The sequence below is a fragment of the Terrapene carolina genome, unplaced genomic scaffold, assembly GCF_002925995.2.
Source record: "Terrapene carolina triunguis isolate 2854851 unplaced genomic scaffold, T_m_triunguis-2.0 Scaffold62, whole genome shotgun sequence".
Classification (NCBI taxonomy): domain Eukaryota; kingdom Metazoa; phylum Chordata; order Testudines; family Emydidae; genus Terrapene; species Terrapene triunguis.
Window position 1 is genome coordinate 44,420,811 of NW_020664413.1, and position 20,727 is coordinate 44,441,537.

General features: G+C 40.3%; 1 protein-coding gene across 1 annotated transcript in view; it reads right to left on the reverse strand.

Annotated features, from left to right (window-relative positions):
• PDE1A (phosphodiesterase 1A) overlaps window positions 1-20,727 on the reverse strand; it is a 265,115-nt gene that overhangs the window by 66,609 nt on the left and 177,779 nt on the right. The window contains exon 3 of the mRNA XM_026647746.1: window positions 12,405-12,518. Within this exon, the coding sequence (XP_026503531.1) occupies window positions 12,405-12,518 (114 nt within the window). The remainder of the gene's footprint in view (window positions 1-12,404; window positions 12,519-20,727) is intronic.

Below are 20,727 nucleotides of genomic sequence, written 5' to 3' on the forward strand. Positions count from 1 at the left end.
TGGCTTCCACAGCACCCAATGTTATATATAGTGGGGGAAAATTGGCTCTTCAACTCAGTCAACTGATTAAGCCAGGAATCAACCCCTGGAAACAGTTTATAAAATAAAGTGCTTTTCATACAGAGAACTGAAGAACCCATGGGAAGATAGTACTTATAGTCCAAAAGGCCAATTCATTCACATTTTTAACCACCATCCACGACCTTTCATAAATTTTACTGGCTTAACTGTTCTCTCCCTAAATTAACTTACACAGTTGTATCCAATTCTCGAATACTTCATATCTGCCTCCTCTAGGTTCCTATCCTAGGTCAACTGAAAAACTCCCATTTACTTCCATTGAAGTTGGATCAAATACAACAGTGGTTGAGGTCCATCTTGAGCAGAAATAGGACTTTCTTGCCCAAGCAAAAAACGTATCAGTCTTACTGGAAACAGTCCACCTCCATATTAGCCTCTCAAGGGTATCAAGGAGCATGCTTAGAAGAGTTGTCCTGACATTATTGGCAGTAACTTAATTGCAATAAATGGCAAAGACGATATGGAGAACTACAGGCACTGTGATGATAGAGTAGTGGTGGGACACAAAATGTCTAATTCTGGATTTCATTGCTACAGAAGTTAGTGAAAAATTTCACTTATGTGATAAATGACCCTCCCTCTTTCAGCTGCCTTTTCTGTTCAGAAGTGTAGATCTATAGCCCAAATTTTCCCAACGGCCCAGGAAGGTTGTATCTGGTGTCTGGCCCAGGGCCATCTCTGATTAAAAAGCTCATTTCACAGAAGATAAGGCTGAAGGTTTCTAAAATGCAAATATTTGAATGTTCTATCAAACTGCCTTTTTTTGACCCCCACACGATTTTGGAAAGAAGGGAAGACAAGGAAGATCTTTGGAAGCAGTATGCAAGGGTGGTGAGAAGGGAACAGGTAAGTGAAAGATATTATAAAAGAGATTGAGGGTTATTTTTAATTAGGACAAGACTGAAAAATTAAAAAAATCGGTAATAATGTTCAGTTAGTAAAAATCAGTAACTTCTTGAAAATGGCATGATCAGTTTACTAAACATCGTATATGAACTGGGAGGAGAGGGGGGAAATTTGCTGAATTTTAGCCAAAATCCCATAGATTTGCAGTTATTTTAGAGGTGTTTCATATCCCCAGTAATTGTGCTAAACTCACCTCTCAGAAAAACCTGCAGCTTATTACAAAAGATCTTTTAAAAAGGGTTGTTTTTTTTATTTTTTTGTAAAGCTAAGAAGGCTTGAAAGCTTTTTGACAACACAAGCTTCTTTAATAGCAGTTTTCACAGAAGTATCTTTTGTGAATTCTCTTGATGGATGCACAGAATCATTTTCTTTGAATGAAGCACTTATGGCTGGCAAGGCTACTTCTGGTAGAATACATTCAACCATGTCACATGATGGAGCCTGACTGAGAATAGTACTGTGAAGTCATGGCAAACTCAGCTGAACTGTAGTTTCAAATTACATTATCAAACTTAAGTAGATCAACATTTTAATTTTTTGTTTATGGAATCATCACATTCTATTACCCATCTGTCAGGTCCAAGTACAAAGAGGAGTCATCTAGTTTATATTTCGCCATTTGGACAATAAATGCCAGACCGGGCGTCCTTCCCTCAGTGGACTCACAGTAAACATCTGTTTCAGATATTTGCTCATCCTTGTTGAAATCTCAGATAGATTTATTTCTCTAGGTATTTCATAATTTAAAACACAATTTGCTTGAATATATTACCCATCTCCTCTAAAATGAATTGTGTCACCTGCTGAACACTCACCCTTCTTATTTTCCATGGATAGGTACTGCGCCATGTAATACACATTGTTTTCTTGATTTAGAAATGAATGACTTAATCGGTCAACCTTTTGGGGTGGAGGGATTGGGGCAGTATCATTTTTAAATTTAAATGAATATCTAAATCTATTTTAGATATTAAGATTTCACCAATCCTGCAAAGAGATGTACTAATGTAGATCACTATGCTGATGACCTCATAGAGGGTTCAGTACCAGCACATCTGTTTTTGCATGGTCAGGACCTAAGAGTCTATGAAAATGCATCACTTTGTTTTCAGGATAAAATCAGTTGTTTTATAGCTTAGAGAGTCAACTGGACTTCACAATTTATATGTTCTGTGAAAATAGAGACTGTAAATGCCCCATAATATCAGGTGATGAACTAGAGCTGTGCAGATTTTTCAGTTCATTAGCAGTTTTGAAAAGTTTTTTAAAAAATTGTTTCAGGGTGGCCTGAAAACAAAAATTTTCAAAATTTTCTGCAAATAAGAAGGCTAAAAGTTTCATTTCAGGTTGAAAGAAAATATTTCTTTTAGACAAAAATCAAAATGTTTTGTTTTGATTTTGAACATTTTTAACACTTCTGATTTTTACAAAAAAAGGGAAATTTTGAAAATTAAAATGATTTCATACAAAAAAATTAAATGTTGCATTTTCAAAATGCCAAAAGTTTGACTTTTTTCAGCTTTTGTTTTTTTCAAAATGAACAAGTTTGATGAAACCAACAAATTCAAAAAACATTTTAGAGTCAGCAAATCTGCATTTTTCATCGAAAAAGGTTTTGGTCAAAAAAATTTCACTCAGCACTATGATGAACTCCTCCTATCAGGTGCCTTCAATAGGAGCTTAGGACCTCAGAGGAGGCAATAAAATAAAAATTTCAGCAAAAGTCTTCACTGAACCTTGTTACTCAAACATACACTGGTGACATAGGAATGCAAAATTATGCATGTAGGTCTCTAACTTTAGGTAAACAAAACGTAACATTTTATTTTGAGTCAAACAAAACATTTATTAAAAGAAAAAATTCCTCATAGATTTCCACCACAACATTTGTTGAAATATATCTATATTTCAACAAAACATGAAACAGCATGAACTTCCCGGACACCACAATGAGCTTCAACAATGGAACCCTACAGACAACTATATACAAGAAACCCACAGATCACCACACCAACCTTCACAGATCCAGTAACCACCCCAAACACACTAAGAAATCTGTTATCTACAGTGAGGTCCTCAGATAGCAGAGAATGTTCTCTAAGGAGAAAGTCTTGGATACATGCCGTCACTCACTTCAAGCCACCTCCACCAAACGAGGACACTCCACTAGAGAAGTAGATCACATCATGGAACAGGCCATCCAAATACCCTGAGAGAACCTGCTTCAATACAGAAAAAAACTCTTCAACTTCGCACCTCTAGTTGTAACCTACCACTCCAAACTGGAACCCAAATGGGGTATCATTAAACAATAACAACCCATACTTGATGGGAACCACATCCTGAAAGAAATCTTTCCCACACACCTTCTTCTAGCCTTCAAAGGATATCCCTCCCACACACCTCGCTAACACCATCATCAGAAGCAAGCTCCCGACAGCTTAGCATACACCAACTAAAAGCAGCACCAGACTCTGCCAGAACATATGCAAAACCTGTAAACATATCTCCAGTGCTACAATGAACAATACTTTCCATAACACACCTTTCAAGATCCTTGGGTTCTACATATGCTTATCACAACATATGGTATATGTCATCCATTGCACTAAATGCCCCAACAGCTATGGGGGTGAAACCAATCACTATACTCGCACAGAACTATGATAAGCCAAAATCATTATATCATCCATTGGCAAACACTTTTCACAAAATGACCACTCCACATCTGAGCTCTCAGTCCTCATCCCCAAAGGAAACCTGCACAAACACCTTCAAAAGACAAGCCTGGAAGCTTAAATTCATAACTTTGCTAGACATTAAAAATCATGATCTTAATAAAGACACTGGATTTATGGCTTATTACCACAATCTGAAACCCACTAACCTCCCTTCTTTGTCCTATTATTGCAGGAATGTTAACAGGCCACTTCACTTTGAATGACCCCATAGAATGTGTGTTAACTACTTATGCTAAACAAGCTGTTCAACCTTGTATTTAGCTGGGACACAGAGTACCTTTCCCAGACCCGAAGAAGAGCTCTGAGTAGCTCGAAAGCTTGTTTCTCTCACCCACCAAAGTTGGTCCAATAAAAGGTATCACCACACCCACCTTTTCTCTCTAACTTTAGGTTCTTCAGTTACAAAAAACTGGCCACAGTAATTAAGGCAGCCATGCTTTACAGACAGAGGGATGTGGAAAATAATATCAATAAAAGGCACAGGAGCTCCACCGAGGGTAGGGGTGACGAAAGTGACTCCCAGTCATCTTTGTAGTTGTCTCATCCAGGTTAGCCTCTCCATTCAGCTTTTTGTGCAATCTGGAGCAGCTCCAGGGCTGCTCTGAGTTGAACTAGATGCAATGGACACAAAGGGGCTGTTATAGTAGCAGGGGATCATAGGAGCACAGGGCAGCTCTAGGCCAACACACCCCATCCCTGGGGCTAAAGGCTGCCAGAGAGTTGGTCTAGAGCAGGCTACACTGGCTGTACTGCACCTGGGGATCCCTCTGATTCTGGTTGTTTCAGTTGATGTTATGCTCCATTTGCCCTGCTGCAGCAGTTCAAGAAACCCTTGCATGGGGCACAATCTGGCCCAAAAATTATATAAAAGCTGAAACAATTCTGAAATATTTTTTCTGTAATATATGTGGCATATTCAGACTGCATGACTGTGTGGTGGTATACAGATTTTACCACCACCTAGTTGGGATGGAATGCAGTAACTCACCTATGCCTCCACCACCCGTGAGAGATGTGATCACATCCCAAACTCTTATTTCACTTTAGCTTCAAATTTTAAGATTTTAAAAAATGATTAGGATGATAGCTGCATCACCTGTTAATGTGCAGGTGGTTGAAAGTGGGTGGTAAGTGCATTCAGTTACCAGAAATATACATTGAACATTTATGACCCAGGGTGGTTGTTACAGCACTATTCACAAAGTGTGTGACATTATTGCCCTTCATTTCTTCAGGCTCATCTGCATTATTAATTTTAACACCAACCTTCTTTTCAGAAGGGAATGTTTGCAAGATTATTTAGTATATCACTGAGTTATCCTGCATTATTTCAAGACCTCTAAAGCACATAGTGATTCCATCTTCAGTTATAACTGTAGCAAGCAACTGTCAGTTCTCAGCTTCAAAAATCCAAACTTATGTATGTAGTTCCTTTCATAGAAAGAACCAACAGCGCCCAAACTAATTACTAACTACATGCAAACTAACCTACTACTTCATCCACCTCTGAAACACAGACACCTCTGAGGTAAAAGGTCTTAGAGATTGCAACCTTCAAAAGGACACTAGACAACAGTTCAACACAAAGTCAAGAATAATTTATTCAACTGAAACCACTGGGTTAGACAGGCAGAATAGAATGTATTTATTTACAGGCATTTCTATGGCTCTCATTGTAGTAGAATCTGAAAACAAAGTGGAATTCAGCTAGAACACCAGGATTATCTCTGGTCTTGCAAAACATGTCATGGATCTAGTAGTAAGGACTAGAGCCAGGTGAATAATGATTTTTCATTTTGGTGGCTGAACCAAAAAAATAAGCCACAACCCTGAACGACATAAATTATATCAACCTAAGTGCCGGTGTAGACAGCGCTATATCAGCACGAGCTTCTCCCACCGACATAGCTACCACCGCTGGCGGAGGCAGGTGTTATTAAGCCGACAAGAGAACTCTCTTCTATCGACTTTCAGTGTCTCTGCCACAAGTGATGTACCTGCGCCGCTGTAAGTGCTGTAGTGCAGATGTAGCCTTAGTGGGTGGGATTGGGAAGGTGAATGGAAAGTTAAGTTGTAAACAGAGGCATAACAAGCAGTATGCTGGAGTCAGAATGTCTGTGCTAGCTAAGATAAGGAACACCTTAATGCTAGGCAGGGCCGCCCAGAGGATTCAGGGAGCCTGGGGCAAAGCGGGGGAGCTTGTACTCACTGGGCGGCGCTCCGAGTCTGCGGTGGCGGCATTTCGGTGGTGGGGGGCCCTTCAGTCACTCCGTGTCTTCAGCAGCACTGAAGTGCCCCCACCGCCGAAATGCCCCCGCCGCCGCCGACTCGGAGCGCCGCCGGGTGAGGAAAGGGATTCTTGGCCACGGCTCGCGGGGCCCAGGGCAAATTGCCCCACTTGCCCCCCCCCCCGGGCGGCCCTGATGCTAGGGATAATGGACAACAAACCTGGAATGTGAAGATCAGATTCCACATGGAAAATGCATGGGCAGAGCATGCTGTGCAGGGATTCGTTCCTTCAAAGTAACCAAGCCAGTCCCAAACCGTGTGATGCAATGTATAGTAAATGCAATGTACTGTGAAAATATATATAAAGAAAGAGGTTTTCTGTCTACCTTTGGATGTGTGGTACGTCCTATATCCACCACCTACGCTTAAGTCTAATCACCTCAGTATAGCTTTACTGTATGCCAAATAAAGGAACTTTAGTGACAAAATCTGGATTGGAACTGAGTTTTTAGATCCCAGAGAACTGGATGAAGTATTCTCCCACAACTGGAAAAGATGTTCTGGATAAGCCAAGTGGAAACGGTCTCGGATGGAATCCCAGCAAAAACATGTTTTAATGGCAGAAGAATCAGATCCTTTGTCTTTCCTGAAAAATAAAGTCTCCAGTGCTCCCTCAGGCTCTCCTGGGGCATTGGTTAAGTACTAACCAAGAGAGACCTCGCGAATAACCAGCACCACTTTTTGCAGCACCCGAGGCCTGTTTAACATGAGACATGTGTTGACACCAGAGTACAAAATGGCAATTTCATGGGAGCATGGTTGAATTTGTATTCTCAGCAGATCATTAAGACTGCAGCTCTTTTATTCAATTACTGACCTTTTCATTTCTCATTAAAAAAGAAACTTTTGCAGCAACTTCTAATGATCAAGAATAGCAAAAATCAGCAAACTTAAACAGGTATCACTACAAAATGATGGTGACTTTAAGAAACTTACTTTCATTGTTATGTTTTTCATTTCCCATTTGGATATTAAAAGAGTAACATCGGAATATTTAAAATTGAGTGGCAGACTACCAAACTCATAATAAACCAGCTTTCCTATCATGCACATGTCCTTGACACATTCTGACTTCTTTTTGCTTTAAGATTTCTCACTCACTCAGGAACTGTCAAAAGCCTCCTTTGAAGATTGAAGGCTTCAGCTTTTTTAATGAGACATTTACAATGACTGCCCAAAAGGAAAACATAATTTCACATCGCTCTGGAAGGCTTTCCCAACTGCCAGGCTACTTTCTAAGATGATTACTTTCAGCACTTCGTAAATGAAGTTGTTAGCATATTCCTTGGAAAAGGATAGTAAAATCTTAAAAGGAATAATTTTCTACCACATTCTCAGATGATATGATAGAGTGTAGAGCAACACATAACCAGACAGAAGGAAAACAGGAGAACCTGAAAGATTTCCTTCTCACTGTATTAAACAGCTTAATTCTAAACCCCAGTTTCAATATGTATTGCATCCTGTACATAAACCAACAAGGCTCTGGCAATTTTACTTACAGAAATATACATCCAACTTTTCTATGCAGACCCAGTCTTCTCCTCTGACTCGAATGAAGTATAATGTACAAATATGGATAGCAATAGCTCCTTAAGTCATAGCATAACAGGCTGGCAGTATTCATCCAAAACACCCCATCCTGTTAGCATGTGTTGATTCTGCTTGGAAAGGATTGGGTGGGTTTTGCTGGCTTATGTGGCAGGTGGCTTATTACCTCATTTGGATATGAGAGGTAAGAGTGGCTCTTACAGAGGATATAGGGTGTGGGATGAGCAGTCTGGAGGGAGGAACCCTAGGAGCAGTGAAGTCTTGGACAAAAAGTTTGTACTGAACCTTATGGGGCTTATCTTGTAATGTGTAGCACACAGGAGGAATATTGGGCATGCAGAGCCCCACTGATTTCAGTTGTGCTCTGTGTAAGAGCAGCAGGTTGACTACACGTTACATATTTGCAGGATCAAGGCCTACATTATTTTATTGTAAGTTTTTCTGTTAATAAACGAAATCCCAGGAAGGGACTGAGTTTGGATTCAACACAACGTGTATGAAAACAGGCTGATAAAGGTACCTGCTGACAAATAGCCACTAAGTAAAGTAGTGCTAATTAAAGAACGCTCTGCTGCAGTCCTTAAGTAAGCAAATCTCTTGCTGAAGTCAATTTGAGTTTTGCATTATTAAGAAATGTATATTCAGGCTCAAAATATCTGCGACTAAATGCTTCCAGAGTACTACGAGGAGGAGGGATTAACCCATCCTTTGATGATCTAGGCTATTATTTTTAATCTACTAATAGATAAATGTAATTCCATTCCAAATTTTCATTGGAGAAACCCTGTGTGTAACAAAGCACCTGCTTTCCTCTTGGATGGGTAGTAACTGTGACCACACACAATTGTTTCTTCCTACTTCATTCACTGGGACTTAATATTTTATCATTCCTGCCAAATGACAGATTTCCTCCCCAAAGACTGGAGAGAATTTGTCTATGGATTATACCTAAAAACTTTATACTGGGGATTTGGAACAGAGTTTACCACTAAGGCTGATTAAAATGCAGTTACCTTTTCTACATTACCCATGGCAGAGTGCTATGTAAAAGAGCTAGTATTATTATGAATACATTATAATGGAGATTTCAGTTCCCTGTGCTGAACAATAGCTCTTTTAATTTCCAAATTGATTTCAGTGGTGCAGAATCAAGACTTTAAGGCGCACCAGAGAGCATATTTTGTAAATATAAGGCTGTGAACTGACTCAGGGTTGGGCAGCAGATTGTGTACCCGTCATGGGTCAAACTGTCTTTGTCTCTCTCTCTCACACACACGCAATAAGTAAACAAATAACAAATGATTAAAAGTACATTTCATTTTTTAAATTATTTCCATTTTTATTATTTAACAAGCCACTAGTAACATAGGTAAGTAAATAAATAAATAAATTAATGGAGATATACCATCTCCTAGAACTGGAAGGGACCTTGAAAGGTCATCGAGTCCAGCCCCCTGCCTTCACTAGCAGGACCAAGTACTGATTTTGCCCCAGATCCCTAAGTGGCCCCCTCAAGGATTGAACTCACAACCCTGGGTTTAGCAGGCCAATGCTCAAACCACTGAGCTATCCCTCCCCTCATATAAAGATGTTATATGTATTTGTTTGTGTATAATACAAAATACTGGCAGGGCCACTTTACAGCTGGGCATCCATTTATAAAAGGGAATGCTGCCAGAACTTAGTGGGTTTGTGAACTGAGGTCAGCACTCATTTTGAATTTGCATTTGAGAATAAAGATTATCAGTAGAGTAAAAAAGAAAGAAAAATATCTCAGGTTTCTTTCAATTTTGTGCTATGAAAAATGAGATTACCCTACAGGGAATTTTTTTAAGAATAAATGTTGCTTTGCATAAGGTCAGAGAAGAGCGAAAAGTCCTTTATTCAAAGATTTAGTTACAGTTCGTGAAAATATTTTAATAGTCTCAGGACATAAAACTAGTCTCCTTAGAAAGTAGCCTGTGGGGAATGGGAATTTTCCAAACCAGTGTGAAATTACATATGTTTGTTCTTATTTGGGCAATCAAAATAAGCCTGCTAGCCCCCTAATGGTGACTAACTCATTTGAGGATTTGCTCACACTAAATGTAATGCACCTGTTCCATCCACAGAATATGTTTGTGTGGCATTTTATCCTGCTGTTTGTATGAAATTCTACCTGCTGGCCATCATGGGCGCTTAGACCTGCTCAGTAATGTCCTTCCACCCAAAGCCATAAAAGCCTGGATACTTCATTATAATGGCTCTGTTCATATCCCCACAGTACCCCATGTTTGAGAGGAGCCAAAACTCACATTATGTACATAGTCATGGTACTCCTACTGAGAACTGGGTTAGGAATGGTACATCCCTCTAACCACAGTGTTTGAGAAGTGGATGGAGAGAATACTTTCCCCGCACCAGCAGTGCTTTATGCCTTTGTCTACAGCTGACTATGCTGAAAACTATTTAACATATCTCCCATTATTACTAATGGGAATTACATGTTTTTTTTGGCCATGTAGCAATAGAAGAACCAATCACTATGAACTGCATGGTCCCTTTTGAAGTAAAACGGTAAAGAACATTCTAAAGGTTCCTGGGGAAGTGAACTGTGCAGGCAATCATGAGAAAATAATTGTTTATAACTGGCAGTGGACACGGCATACTAGAGAGATTTAAAAAACAAAATTTTCTGTCCTGGGGAAAATGAGCAGCATTGCAATATTACAGCATCTATTACAGGGGTTCTCAAACTGGGGGTCGGGATCCCTCAGGGGGTCACGAGGTTATTACATGGGGGGTCGCGAGCTGTCAGCCTCCACCCTAAACCCTGCTTTGCCTCCAACATTTATAATAGTATTAAATATATAAAAAGGTGTTTTTAATTTAAAAGGGGGGCTGCACTCAGTGGCTTGCTATGTGAAAGGGGTCACCAGTACAAAAGTTTGAGAACCACTAATTTATTATTGGGAAAGGCGTAATCCAAAGAAATGTGCAGCATACTTTTCTGAGGGCTTGTTCACCTGAGGAACCCACCCAGGCTAAAGGGTGTGATTTTTAAACAGCCTTCATTAAACCAAAAGCCTTGAGTGGACACTCAGTTCACTTTAAAGCAGGTTTATTTTGGTTTAGCTTTAGTCAATTAGGAACTGGTTTAAGATAAAATGTCCACAATGGGGTTTGCACCAGTTTAACTAAATCAGTATAAAATGAATTAAATTAAACTGGTGTAGCTTTCTCATGTAGACAAGGCCTGAGCCTCAAGCCTTCTACCTTAGCATCTTTGCAGATGGTTGGTCAGTAGTAGCTCTAGGGTGAGCATTTCAGGTTGGGCACTGGAACTTGTCTTAGCTCTGTATATGCTCATAACATCTCCAAGTCAGCTAAATGTTTAAGCACATACCTAACTTAAAAGCACAATGTTCCTTAGAGCACATGGACAGAGGTCAACGAGACTCCTAATGTGCTTTACATTAGGTCCTGTGCTTAAGTAACTTGCCGAACTGGGGACATTCAGGGCACTTTTGATGAAAGTGTCTCTCAGGGCTATGTAATGGCGGACAGGCTACTCAGTAAAGTTCTTCTGGTGCTGCAGCTTTGCAACCCCTTACAGGAATATGCACATGCTAAGGACAGGAATAGGGCACTGCAGCAGCTGATCCTGCCTGGCTCCTTCTGATGCAAGAATTAGTCTGTGATGTGAACTACTGTGCACCATTCACCATACTGTGAATGGTGCACAGACTGCTGCTGAAGGTCAATTTATTTTGCAGTGATTTCATTTTCTCATTTTTCAGAGCGGCGCGAGCCCCACAATCCCCCCATGGGAGAGCCTTCAAAATTATAGATGTGCAATGCTTGGTATGTGAAGGTTTCACATTAAAGGAAAGAGAACAGAAATATTACATGAGTATTTCCATCCATCTTTCTAAATGTAGAAGCTATTCTATTCTATAAAGGTTCTAATGCTACACTCATCACCATAGTATCTGAGCACCTTCCAATAGCGCACTAAGCACACTGAGATGAGTTAGGTCCTTGAAATGATTATTAAAAGGTCAGGCATTCTTAAATTGAATAAGGAAACAGGAGCAGACACATATTGGACATCCAAACAATATTGGAGAAGCTTTGACAGGCATTCTTGGAAGCACATTTAGTTCAGGAGAAAACTTTAAAAGGTCAGCACAGTGAAATATAAGATCTAGGGAAACACCAGAAAGTTGCCTTACAGTTAGTTTAACTTCAATTACAGGCCAAGTCTTAGAATTATTTCAAGAAATCAAATATAGGAATATTTAGAATTTACAGTCTCATTAAAGTCAAACCATTTAAAAAAAATAATTGCAAGTAATAGTTCTAGTAACAATCATCAAGTTTTTATATTTGTAAAAAATAGAATAAAACAAATCCTAGTTTTTCATAAAGCTCTTTATTGTGGGCCAGATTATGATTCTCAGACTTAGCTTCATTAGCATTTCACTTGACAACAACTCTCCTTCTCTTCAACAGACATGTTCGTGCTGTAAAGTACCCCTCACAATGATGAAGAGTATCAGAATCTGGCTGCTGGATTTTTCAGTTACACCCATTCATAAATTCTCATGATATAGGATTGTGCTTCACCCACTTTCCCATTAAAGTAAATGGGAACTGAGCAAGCTCTCCAGAAGGTGACATTTGATCCCCTGAATCTTAAATTCCTTCGCTTACTCTTAAGCCCCAAGAGCCATATTCTGTCCTTATATCTTCTGCTGAGCACTAGCTGATGTCAGCTGGAATTAAGAGCAAACACCAATGGTAGAATATAAGTCCCCATCATAAAACTCTTGTTTTTCCCCCTTGAAGACTTACCTGGTTTCATCAATATAAACTGCTTCCAACACAGATGCTGCATATTCAATATTCTTTTTTAAATCCACCACATTAACATCACCTTTCTCCAGTTGCTTGACCAGGCATCTTAATCTGTAAAAAAAACCAAAATATAAACATCATTGTATGTTCTGGGATTCATAGAAAATCTAGCAACTATTTTAGTAGCTGTATTCTATTTGGAGTTTAGGAAATAATACAGTTGTCCACAGTGCAAGCAGGAAACCTTTATCTTGTCTCTTTTCTATTAAAAAGCACCTGTTTTTAGAACACAGATAGTAGTAATGAGCAGTGCATTTTTACAACTTTATGAAATTGTAACATATTAAGATGAGATAATTAAGATAACTTCAGTAAAATCAGAGGAGCTCAATAATTATTAGCACGAATATTTTTTTAAAAAAATTATGATTATAGCTATGAAGGTTGTATCTCTAATTTATACATAACTAACGATATTAGCAAGAAGTTGATTTAGTTCTAAAAACTGCCTTTAAAAACAATCATCTGTCAACAAGATGCAGTGAAATGTTAGCCTTAGCTTCAATTCCTGTTTTCATTTTTATTTTCTCCTCCAATACATTTTAGCCTCAGATTTTGCTTTTGTTATTGAACTAAAGTTAAGCTCTATTGCTTTCATTTGTTTAGAGAGGATTCAGTGTTTTTGCCAGATGCAAGGTGGTAACTATAGCATTAGAAAAATCCAAACATTTTCCCCTGTGTGTTTTTTGGTTTTGGTTTTGAGAACATGCTTATGCATTATAAACATGGATACGCCCAAAAGTTAAATGCTTCCATTTAAGTGTTCTGGGCAATCAATTTATGCTACTAAGCTATTAGATCATCAGATTCCACCCATTCCCATTGATGGGGGAAACTCAGTTCTGAGCTTGCTTAAGTTAACCATATAAAGCAATGAAACTTCAGTCCTATCAATGACAGTTCACTGTTGTCCCAGACATACAGGAAGAAAAGTAAGAACAAGGGATGTAGTTTAATTAGGCCACAACTTTATTAACTGAACTCCTCTGAGAACTACCTGGCAATAACTTGTACACTGCATGTCATGATTCCTTCCTTAATCATTTGCACCTATTCGGTGAAGGCTGTTATCAGCACTCCCCTTTCCCCCAGCTGTCCCCAGACTGTTGCTGGGATCCCACCACACTCCCTTCATATAAGGGTAAAGGGACTTGTCTCCTCACAGTGCCAGATATTAGAAGCCCTAACCCTGTTCCCCAGATTCTTTAGGGGATGCCTTCCCCTAAGTCCACTTCCCATTCCAGTTTATCAGGGAACTGGACCCACTGTGGAATGAGTACCTGCACTGGGCACCTGCCAAGTTGTGACAATTTGAACCATTCCTCCTAACCTATCTAGGCAAGTCCTGGAGCTGTTGTGGGGAAGGTGAAAACAAAAAATCCTGCTCCAGCCAATCTGGAAGTGAGGGGAAAATTCCTTACTAGTCTCCAAAGAGGCGATCAGTGCCATAGCCACAGGAGATCACAGAAACCTGGCCCACTGCAATCCCATGCGCGGGAGCAACTGATATGGGAGAGGGCTCTGTCTGGCAGAACAGGACATATATGGTCCACAGAGAACCACGGGCTTACCTGAGCTCCTCCTGCCAGCCCGTAGCTCAGATGATGCCCCCTTCCCAGCCCCAAAGAGGTGGTGAACCATTAAAGGAGCCATAACCCTTTTCTTCCTACTTGACTAGACAAAACCGTTGAGACTAATGGGGAAAAATTAATCCCCTGAAAAAAGGTGTACAAGTTTTTCAAAGATGCATTTTCCTTTTTTGAATACGGCAATTTATTTTCTTTCAATGCTGAAGTGAACCACAGGATTATATGACATGACAAAAGCATATCTTTAAAATGAAATATGCCAATTCATTCCTTTTAATATAATTTTATTAAAACTATTATCTTGACTTTTTCAAGCTAATGTAGAAGTGCAAGCTTTTGGCTGAAGAAGTGCATTTAAATATCTGAATCTCCCTTCAGAAATAATTTCATATTTGTGCCCCTTTTGTGAAAAAGCAGTTATATTTCCTATCCCTGTGGTTCCAATGAGACACAAAGATAAAGGTTAATTAATTAAATGTAATGTGGAGCCAATGTCCATTCATTATGTTTTTTATTAGACCTGTACTCACTATTGGATCACTCTTGATTAAAATTTATGGACTTAAAATTAAAATGCTATTTGCAGCAAAACTCTTACAATAAATGTAAAGTATAAAAGCACCATATTATCATCACCAGCATCGTGGTTCAGGCATGGACCAGGACTGCATTGTGCTACGCACGCTACAGACACAGAACAAAAAGACAGTCTCTGTCCCAAAGAGTTTACAATCTAAGTAATCAACCATAGAAACAAAGCTATTTTCCCCACTATATTGTTCTGACATGAGTACAGATATGTCCTGGTCTCAGCTAGGGTTGCCAACCCTTCAGGGTTGTCCAGGAGTCTCCAGAAATTAAAGATTATTCTTTAATTAAAAAGGATGTCATGTGATGAAATCTCCCAGAATACGTCCAACCAAAATTGGTAACCCTAGTCTCAGCCTTCCTTGCAGAAAGCAGGCCCTTGGGGATATTCTTGATAAGCAATGTTTTTAAATGACTAGTACTGCTCCTCTGAAGTCATCAACAGTTGTGCGACTGATGTCAATAACAGCCGGAGCAGGCTACATGTTCGCCTGCTGTTCTTTGCAGAAGTAGATATTAACCACCTGCATTTTTTAAACTGGTTTTACAAGGATTCTGAGGTTAGGTCAGGACTGCCTTCAGGGGTTGCTGATTTTTCAGCAAAAACAGTCTGGCATTCATAAACTGTTGATTTACATCATGTGTGGGTACCAGAATTTCTGAGGTTCATGACCCATCTGGGTTTTGAATCTGTTTCACACCAGGGTAACCCCCTTGATTTCAACTCCTGATTTACATTTGTGTAAGTAAGAGCAGAATCAGGCCCAATGTTATGTACTGTAACATATATATATATATAATGTGATACTCTGTTGTACCAAACTAGCCTTTTACACCCTTCCCCCTGAAAATTAAAGTGATCAGTTCTGACTTCACCAACATTACAAGAAAATGAACAGCTCAGTTAGGTTTAAATGATTTCAGCTCTGTCTGCAGCTATCTGGGTAGATCAGTCCAGGGCCATATATAAATACATACATATTTTAATACCCCAATGCCTTCCACCTGTTCCTGGTTGGAATACTGAAACCTGCTTTCTTTTGCACATGCATTTTCATTAGCTGAGTGGGTGGTTTAATTTTTTTTATCTCAAGTACAGATTCTAATTTAGAGTAGAAAAAGCAAAAAATTAAACCTTAAGTAATAAACCGCTAGGAGATCCATTACACTTTCCCAAAAGACATGAAGTCATAACTACTTCAGGCAGAATGATGTGCAGTGAGCCCACTTTAACCTTCACAGCTCGGACGGGACTCTGTATAAATTAGTAATAATCAGGGCACACAATAGACCAAATTCTGCCCCGCTATAAGCAGCTGCAACTCCTCAGAAGCTAATGGAATTGTGCCTCACTACACAAGAGATTAATTTGTATGCATGTATGTATATATGTATAAAGAAGGGAAAGAAGAGTCAAAATAACAGTGCTATATTATTTAAATAACTGATACGCAGTTTGACTTGCTTATTTGTTCAAGTAAAGAATAAATATCTAGAAGCAGAAGCTCATGTAGTTAAATGGATGTTAGTAATCTGCAGGAAGCGACTGAGTGGCTCTTATTACTGAAAGAGAATCATCATATGCCAAAGTACCAAGCACTTATAGTTCATCAGTATGTGTTTACTCAAACATTTTAAAGAGTTCCCTGCTGTATTTTAATGAGTGCAGAGGCCACAGAGCATCAGTGAAGATATAAATATGGGGCTTTATTAAAGACCCTGAGATGGAGAACTTAAAAGAACATGAAAAATCACATTTGTTTGGTTTTTTTTACCACTATAATTACAAGGAATCCCTAAAATTACTCGAATAGAAACTTAGTAAGAAATAATGTTCTTCTGTCTCTCTCCTCACTCCCCCCCCCCCCACACACACACACTGTTTATTTTGTGCACCTGTCAGCCCTTTGCATATTGTCAATTTCATGGTTTTGCTGACGGAAAGGTGCACTTGTCACCTAGACTAACATGATAACAATGACTCTCGTGGACTGCTGGTCTGGGGAGCTCACTCTGGTTCTGCAAAAGGGTCTTCTTCAGTAAGAGCAGCAGAAAAGCTTGGGTCAGAAGAGTCTCCTTTTCCTATGATCTCCACAAGGAGCTGGGGAATAGCAGGAGCTGTAATAGCCTGCTGGATGAGCCCCCTTTCTTCACACATTAGAATCTTGCATAGGAGTAGAGAGAACGAGAAGCTTGGTGGGGCAGGGAATCCCCTCCATGGAGGCTGGCGAATAACTAAAACCTGGAGAACCAAGGGAGAGTAGTTCTTTCCTCCTCAGCGCCCTGCACAGAACAGGGAAGTAATGGAAACCTGGAGAGTTTCCACCCCAGGCCTCAGTGAGGGGCCAAAGGCCCATGGCAACAGGGTGATAGGAACAGTGAGGGGGATTCTTCCCTCACGGGAGTCCTCTACAAGTCCACAGAGGAGTATGAAAGACAAGAGACTTTACCTCAACACTTGATGCCGCCTGCTGAAGAGACAAGCAGGAAGATTCACAGAGGGAGAGGGCGGGGCCTGAGCACCTTTTGTGATATTTCTCTCAGACCCGCCCTGTAGAAAAATACCCTTACGAAACAGAAAAACCCTTAAAACTTCTTTTGGAAAAGGAATTTTAAAATACAGATAGAATCTGTGGGTAGGGAATTGTGTACCAGGACGGGAAGTGTGGGAATGCAGCCTGAGGGAAGGTGTGATATTTTGTGTGTCCTTCACTGCGGGAAGGGAAGGGAATGATACAATTTAGGTGCTCTTCAAAATGTGCTCCACACTGCAGCCCCTAGCCTTCCCTGTAAGAAACCTGTTCTAGCTAAAAATCACCCTACTGAGAGAATACATTGGGCACTGCTTCTACTCTCCCAATTCCTGATCTGACATGGGCAGGACTTAGCCCATACAGGACAAACAGAAACAGGGGACATAATGTCTTATTATTGTTACAACTAAAGCATCATATCTGCAGTTATAGTGGCATACTGCTATAGTCACATGAAGTGTTGGAATGAGAAATCAGCATTCCATTTTCAAATGAACCTTGTCTGGTGCCAAGTTCATCCTCATCATAAAAATGGGGCAAGGGTTTTCTGAAAGAAAAAATCCTAATGTCTATTCTGAAAGTTAAAGATTAGGAAATAAAATCCAAATGAGTGTCTATAATTTAAAGAGATGCTTTACAGGCAGAATAACAAAACATCTAATTTAAAACCTGCATTATTTTTGTATTTTTGGCTCTTATGCAGAAAATATACAGTAGCCAGCCCAGGGTCACGAAGATGATGGGGAGATAACCGCAAACAGTTCAATAGGACGGCAAATACAATGAATGACTATGATTTGATTTTGTGAATAACTAAAAGAGACTACAGTCAAATGTAAACATGAAAATTATCAGACCAGTAGGTGGAAAGTCCTCTTTCAACTCAGATTAGCAGAGGAAATGATAGGAATAGTGTTCTTTTTTAAGTCATCTTAATTAACTGGTCATTTACCCATTGAACTGTATATCACAGAAGATAACCTAGCAATGGAAGCTTTAGAAGTAAAGCCTTTCAAGCCAGAGAAGCATGGTGTGTGGGCTGAGGGAAGAGAAGAAATGAAGACCAACACAAGGTGCACCTGTTTAGGGGGAGCTGCCTGAGACATTGTGTCTGAACTAGGCGTGGTTCCTGTGGGAGAACTGGCTGCTGCTGCACCCTCTTAGAGAGTGTAGAACCAGATCTGCTGGCTGTTTCACAGGACCACCAAGAACCACCCCTCCTATCGCAGGTAAGGATAGGGCACAACATTACCACAGTACCTGCCGACTGTACTGTAGGGCTAACCCCTTAGGACTAGGAATGTTTCTGGCCCCGGCACAGAGGCATAAAGGGGAAGGAGGCAGTTCTTGTGCTCTCTTCCTCCCTTGTGGAAACATAGTCTGCCTGACAGCACTACCTATGCTCTCAAATTACTTTAAAGATTTCCCCATTTGGATTCCTCACACAAATGCTAGTAAAGCCAAGGCAATTCAGTTTAAAAGCACAGAATCTGATTTAGGCCACAGTCCTGAAAAGTGAAAGCTGTGGGTGGATCTCTGCACTCACTTGGAGCCCCACTGAAGTCAATGCTGCTCTTTGCAAGATCAAGACTTTGGACTGTAAGTTCTAGGCCAGGGACTGTGTCATCCCGTGTTTCTGACAGTGGTGAACTCACTGTGTTCAACAAATAAGTATCAATAATTGTTTTTTTCTTGACACTGTCTCCACTATTTCTCCACCTCCTTTCTTTTCCTGTATTGTTCTATCCCTTCTTCCCCTTTATTTTCATTTTCTCATTCCTTCTTTCTAATCTTCCTTAGTATTTTCTTCCTCTTCTCCCTTTTCTTCTGTCTTCTCACTCTTTTCTAACCATCCCTGTTTCTCTCTTCTAATTTTCACTTTTGAACTTCTCAGCCTCTCCTTAACCACTGCACCTCAATCTCTCCCTTCATCCATACCACACTCTACCCTGTACACCACTCACAAATGCTGCTGCCCCGACATTCACATACAGACACGCAGAGAGGCCTCCCACATGGAGACGGAGATGGACCTAGATGTCCACACAGATGTCTATCCTCCACTCCCCCTCCAAGAGATGCCTGTTCCCCACAATGAAAACCAGTAACTTAGAGATGCCTGCATCCTCATCCCTTCCCAGCCTCCCCCCCCCCCCCCCCCCCCCCTTTGCACATACAGAGTATCTGCCTAACACTAATATCACAAGGTCTAGGGGCAGGGACTCTCTTTTTTCCCCCTCAGATGAGATTGGCACACCACTGACACTACTTCATGTTGTGGTTCTCCAGGCTGGCTCAGTACTTGGTCTGCCATGTGCACTGCTCCCTCAGTGTTTGAATTTGTTATGTTGCCATGGCATGCACTGTAGGGAATCTCAGATCACAGCATAGAATGTTAAATTAAAAATACAATAGGCAGCAGAGGTGAGCCAGGTCAAGCCCTCCTAGTATCCCCATCCTAGCTCCTAGCCCCACTCTTCTCCACTGGTGCATCCCACCCCACATAGATGGATCTAAATTTTGTTGAGGCATGCTGAGATTGGAAATGGATTAATGCTTAAATTGCCACCCAGTGGAGGGGTTCTATGGGGAGCCTATAAATCCTGGGGCCTTCTGGGAAATCTGCCTGTCAGCCACATTGACCCTACAATATGACATTACAAAGATAGCAGTGTATTGATACAGTTTGCCTTCTTCAACAGGGTTACTAGCCTAGTGGATGGGAGGGAAGCAGTAGACAGGATATATCTTTATTTCAGTAAGGCTCCGACATGGTCCCACTAGCATTCTCATAAGCAAACTAGGGAAATGTGATCTAGATGAAATTACTATAAGGTGGGTGCACAACTGGTTGAAAGACTGCACTCAGAATAGTTTGCTGTCAAACTGGGAGCATGTATCTAGTGGGATCTCACAGAGGTCTGTCCTGGGTCCAGTACAATACAATATTTTCATTAATGACTTTGGGAATGAAGTGGAGAGTATGCTTATAAAATTTGTGAATGATGACACCAAGCTAGAAGGCAAATTGGAGAATTGGTCTGAAACCAAGATGATGAAATTCAATAAAGACAAGTGCAAAGTACTCCACTTAGGAAGAAGAAAATCAAATGCACAAATATAAAATGGAGAATAACTGCCTAGGCAGTCATACTGCTGAAAAGGATCAGTTGGTTATAGTGGGTCACAAATTGATTATGAGTCAACAATGTAATGCAGCTAAGAAAAAGGCTAATATTCTGGGGTGTATTAACAGGAGTGTTGTATGTAAGACACAGGAGGTAACTGTGCCACTCTGTTTGGCCCTGGTTAGGCCTCAGCCTGAGTACTGTGTCCATGATTGGGTGCTGCGATAAGAAAGATGTGTGTGGACAAAGTGGAGAGAGTCCAGAGGAGAGCAACAAAAATGAGAAAACCTGACCTATGAGAAAAGGTTAAAGAAACTGGGGATGTTTAGTCTTGAGAAAAAAAGACAGGGGGATGAAAACAGTCTTCAAATACGTTAAGGGCTGTTACAAAGAGGGGGTGGTGATCAATTGTTCTTCGTGT